Raw genomic sequence first — 10144 nt, 5'->3', positions numbered from 1 at the left:
TGTCTGGTCATTGCACTTCTGATTTGTCTTCATACTATGGTCCGTTCTACCATCTATCATCTTGCTGTCACACAAAAACATGCGTGACCCACTTGCACACTGAGAACTACAGTACCTCAGTTAGGGTTGTAGTGGCCTTACTCACTCACACCCAACACAAACACCTATGAAACACAACGTTCACTCTTAGACACTTACAGAGTGTTCCCTGAGTGCGTAACTATCCCTAATTCCTACACTACTGTGTTATTTTGCCTCAATGTTTCACCTACCATTGACTCTGCTTTGAATACTATGTGTACACAGGGAATAATGTTCCGCATTGTTTCCAGTTTGAACATTGATCTTCCCTTGGGTATCTATCTGTTTAGTACATTTTTTATAATACTGGAACCTCCATTTGGTGCTTATGAACACTTGTCCTACATTAATCGACGTCATTGTGCAAGAGGGGACCTCAGACATTATCTACATCCTCCATCGAATAAAATGAGGCATTCAGCAGTACAGAACCATATTTCCCAAGCAGTTCCTGGCTGATGCACCTAGCACCACACCAATTTCAGCCTTGCTCACTACTTCAAGAAGAAATAAGAATAATGAAGTCTTTTTCCCAATGTGATCACCACCAATGTTATCAATTACGCTCATACTCTAATTGAATACTCACTAACCTACAATTTTGTTCATTTGTCCCTCTAGTGATGTGTTTTACCTGCCAGTTAGGCTCTGCTGTTTTGATGAGATGAATGCAAACTCATCTGATGACCACAATTCCGTTTATGGAAAGATTTAGAATGCTTCATGCAAACTGTTCAACTGTTCTGTGCTTCCCCACCTGGCACTAACCAAGAGAGCTGTGTATCTGGATACATTACTGATACAGGTTAATTTTGTGATCCTTTAATTTCCACTGATACATACCACATTTTGCATTCACATGTAGTACACTCTAAATAGCTACACAGTTGGACACACCCCAGTGCCTTACACACCTAAAAAGTTAATGTACCACTTTCCAGCACTCCATCACTGAGAAAAACTTTAAATGCTCTGCCTCTTAACTCATTTACTTACCTCACGTATCTACAGGCGTTTCGGCTCAATTCACCTTCCCTTACCACCTTTAGCTTTGACATACTTTTATAGCAGCAGAATAAAATTCTATGGCTTCATGACAAATCTTGTATGCCACTTCGATTCCTACCACTCGTAGGTTCATTACACCTTGATAGGCTGATGAGATGACGAAAAACGTCTGATTCATCTAGCAACAACCTCCTGCCCTTCCTTTTGCTTGATTTTATGATTAAATGTAGGTTTCAGTAATTGTAGTGCACGATGTCACCTCTTTTCTTGTTAATGTATTACTTTTTCCATTTCATATTGTCATGTTCTGCCATCTGTATTTTTCACCTAATTTAATTAGGACTATCATGAACCAGTTAGGTCCCTCAAAAGTCACAAGACTACAATCCTTTTCAAAAATTGACAATTGTGAACACCTGTTTTCAGTTCATTACATAGGCTACCCTGTGTGGTGCACAACATGCCAGTTTGCTTGAGACATCATGAGCCTAGACAGTTGATCGTGATTCCCTTCCTAGTTCACCACCCATCCTTATTGCACCATCTGTTATATTTTAAATAATTATAATTATAAATGTAACGAATACTCTCAACTTTAATTTCGTTACAGACAATTGAAGTTGGTTTGCCCATTTTCCTAACAGCTAAGCCCTCTACTCTTTCCCATAGCTCACCAAGGAAGTTAGCACTACTGGGTAGGTCTACTGGCTCCTATTTTGATATCCTTGTCCTAAGTCTAACATCTCCATATTAGCGCTAGCTTACATAATGGACACTTCCAAAATGTGGTTTCATTCTCATTAGATTTTCAGAAAAGTGGGAATAGAAACTCACTTTTGGTTTCCTAACGAAATATAGAATTAGCACAACTACAGTAAATCATACACATTGGCCAAATGTTGACCTAATTTTGCAATATACCAGGTTATAACGTCTTCTGTTCTTTCTAAACGCCTGCCAAAAACAACTGGCTGTGTATTCAGTCCTCTCAACATTCAGCCCTACTTAACATAAACCATCACTATTTCTTCGAAAGAATAATAAACGCCAAACTTGTGCAAAGTTTCAAGACAACTAGCACCTGTGACAGGCTATAACTACTGCTGATCGGTCATCTTGATTGCAAAGCCGTCGAACCTTGGTACCCTGTTGCAATTGCCTCTACATGAGTGCTAACTCTTGCAGCATGCAAGCAGAAACGACCAATGTGCACTAATCATCCCTGTCTTTTCACTCTGATTTAATTCTCCTTCACTGAATTATAGACACTGTTCATCCTGTGAACAACTAGTCACAGAACCACTCCACCACGCTATGCGAGTTTGGTTTAATGGAAGTGCAGCTGTGCTGAAAACAAATTTGGTATCCCTGCTCAGACTGATGCTGATTGCTGTGATAAAGCTCCTATGAGCTTCATTCTTTGTTATGCAGTATCACGAAATCCTAGTAAGCTGACATGTGCTGCTCAATCACACTGAAGACAATCTTTTGGCTACCACCTGACAAATTCATAATATAGCTACTGTGCTAATACTGCAATATTAGAAACTTAAAAACGCGATCCAGCGTGATTAAATACACAGGGAACTGTGCAAATTGACTGCTACTTTGGAAGTAACCAAAGCCTTGTAGATCTTGTTGTGTAACACCCACACAACAGTTAGATGTTAACACCCTGCACACTGCCATTCAACCAAAAGAGCAACAGAGACTCATTCCTAACTTAGTGCCCTCTGAAACCTTCCATCAAACCATAACTAATACTTCATTTCATGCATCAGTACACATGCAATTGATCTAGTCCATGTAGGTATCAACCTTGCCTTATTATTGCACTGCTGCTATTGTACAACTGCCATAATCTATAGATGTTTTAAATATACAGATATCCCAGACCGTAACTTGCACCAGTCGCAAATTTGAGTGTTATCACATTCTCTTTCCCTGTCACCTATGTACCTAATTATGAACGCGATGTTCGGCAAACGGACATCCTGTCTGTCTGCAAGGGGTATCCATCAGACTGTCACGTAGTTCAAGATTCATCTGTGATTTAACACTAATTATTACAAGCATCCTACCCTATTACTCTGCACTAGTGTCAAATGTGAAACTGCATTGCTTTTAGAGGAAACTAAAGAATTCCCTTCCTCTCGCACTGTTGAGGCAATGCACAAATTTTTATTTAGGCCCACTGGGAACAGATTACCATATTTGGTAGCGCAGTCAACTATAGTAGCAGTTCTCTGCTGTGACCATGCATTTACACTTCAGACTTATCGAGTTTTTCTAATGGTATACGTTTTTTCAACTTTCTTATTGTATATGTATCACACCCACCATTAGGTTATCTCCTCATTTAACTTACACACACTACAGCTTTGAACTTTTCTGATAATTTGCCTAAAACACCTTTTGTACTGGCACCCAACCGACAGCCTGCCTACACAACAAAAAAAAAAAAAATCAAAGTTACCATTGACCATGGCACTGCACACATCACTGAGAGGAGTAAGCTGGAATACCTATAAAGAGTGTTTGACCCAGTGTCATCTCTCTTACAGTCACTGTAGTTGTCCTCAAAATGGTTATATGGATCATATGTAATCAAAGATATTGTGAACCATTCAGATAATGTTCTGCACGAGCAGCAGCTGTTGGGTAATTTTATACTCAAGTGGATTTTGCATCGTGGCACTATTCAGTCATGACTTGTTTACAACTAAGCATTAGGAGATGGGATGCTGGTATGTATTAGTCTGTTTCTATTGTATAATTTTTTCATTTTGCAACATGTGAGAGCATTACATTCTACTTAGCTAAGGATGAAACCAATGACATATTACTTAAGAATCAATATCAATTAATTACATGAAATAAGAATTAATAGAACAATGCTAGTGTCACAGTTGTGTTAATAAGATTAGTTTATTATGGCTATATTATCTGCTTGTAATGTATCCTTCAATAACTTTGCAATTTAAGCTTTTATACTACAAACTGCAAAGATTATAGGAAAAATAATGAATCTTATCAATATGATTGAGCTAAACCTCCTTTTGTATTGAATCCACATCCTAAAATTTACTTGTCCTTGACCATTCTTGTAGAATAGTTTATTCTGTCGTGATTAGCTTACATTATGATTTTATTAGGTGCAGTTACACTCTTTAATTTATGGGCATGTACTGTTTTTGTAGACTCAGTTATTTAGGTAGTTTTCCACACAACCATTGAATATGTTCATTTTCTGCTTCCATATCGTGTACCAGAGAAATGCTATATGACCCATCTTTAGCTCACACAGTTATTCAGTCAATACTGTGATCTTTTTTTAACACGTTACTACTAATTTTACTGTTTTTCTTAGAGATTCATAATATGAATACTCGCCACACGTACTAGTGTATTTTCAAACTCATCAGAATATAAGGCTATTGTCCAGAAATCCGGCTTTTCCTTCCTTTTATTGGAAAATAATATTTAATACAAATGTGCGTGGATATTGCCTATTATGAATACTCTATACTGCAGCTGTAGATGTCCTATCATGAGAAAGATGGAATAAAATGTAATCACATCACTACAAAGTGTCATAGCTGAAGTGTAGCAAAACAGAACAGTGGCAATCAGTTATAACTATCTCCAGTTGTTACACATGCACTTTCACCAATAAGAAATAGGTAGGAAATAAAAAATAAAAACAATCGTTCTGAAAATAAAAATGAAGCATGAATACAGATTTCTAAAAACGTCATGTTTATTTACACACATTAAGGAAACTAACCACAATGGAAACATCTTTGAATAAAATGCAGGAAATATTTAGTACTCATGTTCCGAGCTCTCCCAAGTGTTGTTCTTGTGTATACGAATAACTGGAATCAAATCGTAAGACCTAATGTTTGTATACCTATTTCATTTTGTGTAGAACTTACATGGTATTAAATACTGAAAAAAATAATTAAGAGCTTTAGTGCATAACACATATCTACATCATCTCTCAATCATGTAAAGAGCTTTGTGAAACAAAATTTGCAAAAAATATAGCTATTGTGCACTGGTGTAAATGCCAGCCAAGAACAATGAATTTATTAGATTACACATTTTAGCATCTGACCCATTTATGTGAAGATGCACTGATGGGCAAAAATGTCATGAATACTCCCTGTGAGGAGAATGAATGCCATATGTTGTACATACATGATGCAATAAGCAGATTACAAGTATATAAGCAGACCAGAAATTAACAAGGAATTGTTCTACCAATTACATGGGTCACAAACATGTAAACCCAAAGACATAAGTGACTTTAGCAAAGGGCAGGTAACAGTGGCATTGCAGTTGGGAACTAGAACCTCAAAAGTGGTGAAGCTGGTAGGCTGGATCTATGCTACTGTTGTGAACGTCTGTGGAAAGTGGCTGAAAGGTGATAAATCGATAACCTTATGAAAACATGTAATACACCTATCCATCACAAATCATGGAGATCAGAGGCTTGCCTGCTCTGTGAAGCTGGACATGTGGCAATATGTGGCATATCTAATTACGGAAAACAATGCTTGAGCAGCCATGTACATTTTTGAACCCACAATTCAATGTACATCGTTGAACATAGGGCTCCACAACATATGGTAACTGTGTTTCCATACCAATCCACCAAAATGTTCAATTGCAACTGCAGGGATCATTGAGGCTACAATGAAGGTCAACGCAAATATCAACTGTCAGGATGGATGACATTTCCTGTTACACCAGGTCAGTTGCCACATCCAGATATGCTATATCTAGGTGAATGGCACCAGGTGGAGAGCCCATTACGCTATGGGGACAGTCATTCGGGCTCCTTTGGGACATCTGGTAGTAATTGAAGGGATCATGACAGTTGCTGACTATGTAACCTTTGTAGCCACTGCATAGATTGCTTCATGCCTGGATGTGCTCTCCCATGGTGAAGGCATCTTCCAGGAGGATAATTGTCCATGTCACATGTGCAGAATGACTCCACAGTGGTCTGAGTAGCATGGTACCTAACACATCTTGACCACACCATGTAGCTGATCTGAACATGTGGAATGCAAATGGTATAACATACATCCTGAAACACATAAATGACATGTCAAGTCCATATCATGTAGAACTGTCGAAGTATTGTGTTCCAAGGGTGGTCAAACATGCTATATTTGTTGTTACGTTTACTGATACAGGAGTACTAACAGAACATAAATGTACATACTATTAACGACATCTCTTGAGAAAACATATCTGAGTGAAATAATTGTTATAACCATGTTTCTCCAGTGTGGAGTGTACTAGCGTGAATGAAGGAAGTGCCATTAATATATTTTTACTGTCACTGTTTCTAAAATACAGAGTAACAAGTAATACATGATGACTATGCAAATCATCACACATCCTTGGCCTGAATATTGCATGGTACTTATGATTACTGACACACATATGGATTTATCACAATACACAATCTTCCTGTCTCGAGACTGATAGGAAAAGAACAGCAGTGTTAATGATGTCCCAAGCTGCAGATATTGATTTTTATATTATCACATTATCTGTTACCAATCTATAGTACACATTGTTTCACAATTATAGATTTTTATGTTATTTCACAGGCATTATAATTTATTGACCCCTTGCTTCATCCATTATTTTACAGGCCTTGAGGGCACCAAACAGGAAAACCTATTTACATAAACTACCACTTGCTTGTAGTTTCTTTCTGATGTGAAGTAATGCATGTCTCTTGAGAGTGCCCAACTGAGTTAAACTTTTGTCACAGATGTCACATTTGTGAGGTCCCCTTCCAACGTATTCTAATGCATCTGTCTTGAGATCAGCTGATCTAAGAATGATCACTTCTTCACTTTTGTGAGGTCCTTTCCCAGTGTGTATGAATGTTGTGTCTTGTGATAGCCTGCCCTAACAAAAGATTTCCTACAAATATCAATTTTGTGATGTTTCTTTCCACTGTGAATTAATGTATGTTTCTTGAGATAACCTGACTGGGCAAACGATTTGTCAAAAAAATTTCACCTTTGTGAGGTGTCTTTATATGTGAATTAATGTGCATGTCTTGAGATTTCTCACAAATCTCACATGTACGAGGATTCCCTCCAATGTGAAGTGAGACGTTTCTTAAGAACGCTTGAGAAAGCAAAAGATTACCCATAAATGTCACATTTGTTAAGTTTCTTTCCAGTGTGAATTAATAAATGTTTCTTGAGATCGTTTGAGAAAGCAAAACATTTCCCACAAATCCCACATTTGTGAGGTTTCTTTCCAGTGTGAATAAATGCATGTCTCTTGAGATAAGTTGACACTGCAAAAGATTTCCCACAAATATCGCATTTGTGGGGTTTCTTTCCCCTGTGAATTAATGTGTGTGCCTTGAGATTAGCTGACTGGGTAAACGATTTGTCACAAATCTCACATTTGTAAGGTTTGTCTCCAGTGTGAATTAATCCATGTCTCTTGAGATTTCCTGCACCAGCAAAAGATTGTCCACAAATCCCACATTTATGAGGATTCTTTCCAGTGTGAAGTAATACATGTGTTTTGAGTCCGCTTGACAAAACAAAAGATTTCCCACAAATCTCACAATTATGAGGTTTTTTTCCATTGTGAATTAATAAGTGTTTCTTGAGATCCCATGAGACAAAATAAGATTTTCCACAAATATGGCATTTGTTAAGTTTCTTTCCAGTGTGAAATAATGCATGTTGCTTGAGATAGCTTGGGAAAAAAAAACATTTCCCACAACTCTCACATTTGTGAGGTTTCTTTCCAGTGTGAATTAATCCATGTTTCTTGAGATTGCCTGCACGAGCAAAAGATTTGCCACAAATATCACATTTGTGGGTTCTGTTTGCAGTAAGTAGATTACCCAGGAAACTGACATTAACAGTTGTAGATAAAGTTCCATAATGATTTGTTTCCTGTGTATCATTTGTCATAATTGTGTTACCTATGTCATTAGCAGACTTGTTTGCAGCTTTCCACGTTTCCTTGTATGAATTCAGCTTATTGAGTTCTGCGACAGAAACGTCTAGCTCACTATCCGAGAAGCTAGTGCTTTGATGCTCATCACTATAGCCATATTTTTCATGGTTGCCAGCAGTTGAGAAATCGTAGTTCTCACTCATTCTCAAATGTTTTTTCAAACTAACATTACTGTGAAATACCTCACCACACCACTTACGAACATACAAAGGTGGTTGCATACCATCAATGTGAATAAACACATGCTTTATGAATCTGTATTTTGAAGGAAAGCTCTGTTGGCAGAAATTACAGCTATATACATGTAATTCCTTTTCCCACATACTACAGTTATATCGCGTGGCAACTGAGCAGTTCTTATCAACAGCCATATCTTCTGTATTGGTACCAAACTCGTGTGTTGACTTCTCCATGTCAATCATCAACTCATCCTGGACCAGTCTAAGGTGAAAAGTTTCTTCACATGATATGTCACTGCTCCCACCAGTACACTGAGTCAATCTGAAGAGTAAGGAGGCAGATGTTAAATACTGATATACATACAACAAAGAAAGAATATTTAGGCGTCTGTAAATCCAGTACTATAAGAGAGAATTCATAAAAGTGCAGAAGAAATTACATATATAGTAACTGTTAGAGATTTAAAATTATAATATTCCACCAGAAGGAAGGAACTGATGAGGTAGAAATAATGATTAATCTGAGTCACTGCCAATTTGATTTGAAATTTTTAGATGAGAAAATAATTCACTTTCAAGTGTTACAGTCTTTTTAAAATACAGTGCTACAAATTAATAGTTTACACCCATTTATTAATTGTATCAAAAAATTTCAGTTATATGTTTTAACTGAATCAGATTTAATTAACAGAAATAATTTTTAAATGTTCCTCTTCTATTATCTTAGCTCTGTAAATGGCTTTCCTTTTTCTGGCCAACACTTTCACATTTGGAAATTTATTTCACCTAGCAAACAGTTTTTTTTGTTTGATTCCCAATGAGTCAAGAACTAGTGCAAGCATTATTATTTTGATTAGGTATCTTGTATGGATGTTAATCAGCTGGATAATGACTGTTCATGAACAATAATCGGTCACATCAATCTATGGAAAAAAAGCATACTGATGAATGAATGTGAATCACACACTTGCAGATGGTTTTAATCTAAGACTATGTTTTTGGCACTGCAACTTATATGAAACCTTGTACAAATGGAAATGCTGACTAAAAAGATTGAAATGGTTGTAAATTTTCCAGTAAATTTGCAGTGAGCCTTTTTGAAAATTTTTACATTTGGTCATCCGACACTACAGAACACAAATGACTTAAGGACACACACATAAATACCACATTATCACCCATTAAACACTGCAGGCTGACACTACATATCGCATAGCAGTGACAACAGCTGATGCATGAGCTACCACTGTAGTATCTGGGTCCCATAATTCCGCCTGCAGTTAAACCCTTTCCCACAGAACAGAACTGTGATGCCTTTCAGGTCCCCATGTGCATCATGTTGCACATGAAAGATCACAAACTACTGAAGGCATGCATGCTCCAGTGTTTTCTTTTCTTCTGACTGTAACTTCTAACTTTTTTGCATTGTGTTTGTATATAGTTCTGTTTGGCATGGTATCTGGTGAATTTCGAATGTTTTTAAACTCTTAATTGTGATCATACGGGTTTTTTAACGTAACCAGTATCATTGTGTGTCAGATTCTAGAAGTTCACAACTGATTCACTAAACACTGTAACTTTTTAAAAACTCAGTTACATGTATTTTCATACATATGGAAGTGAAGTAACAGAATATAAATAATGAAGAAAGAAATAAAAAAGCATGCAAGTGAGGTTTCAAACAAATACCTTTGTATTTATTAAAGTAGTAGAAATAAAACTTACAATTAAAATTTTAGACTATGCCAGTCAACCAAAAGAGAAACCAGAATAAGAACCAGAATTTCTGGAAAACTTCAACAATACATATATTTTGATGATAATTGTTTTTCAATTGTTTTAGAGACCTCCATGTAAGC

General features: G+C 36.8%; 1 protein-coding gene across 1 annotated transcript; it reads right to left on the bottom strand.

The window, feature by feature from the left end:
- Window positions 1-4831: 4831 nt before the first annotated feature.
- Window positions 4832-8719, bottom strand: LOC126159436 (zinc finger protein 708-like). The gene has a single exon (XM_049916546.1). The coding sequence runs from the start codon at window positions 8526-8528 to the stop codon at window positions 7269-7271; it is 1260 nt and encodes a 419-aa protein (XP_049772503.1). The 5' UTR covers window positions 8529-8719; the 3' UTR covers window positions 4832-7268.
- Window positions 8720-10144: the final 1425 nt, after the last annotated feature.

The sequence above is a fragment of the Schistocerca cancellata genome, unplaced genomic scaffold (genome assembly GCF_023864275.1).
Source record: "Schistocerca cancellata isolate TAMUIC-IGC-003103 unplaced genomic scaffold, iqSchCanc2.1 HiC_scaffold_1143, whole genome shotgun sequence".
Lineage (NCBI taxonomy): Eukaryota > Metazoa > Arthropoda > Insecta > Orthoptera > Acrididae > Schistocerca > Schistocerca cancellata.
This window is presented reverse-complemented; position numbering and strand designations above follow the sequence as displayed.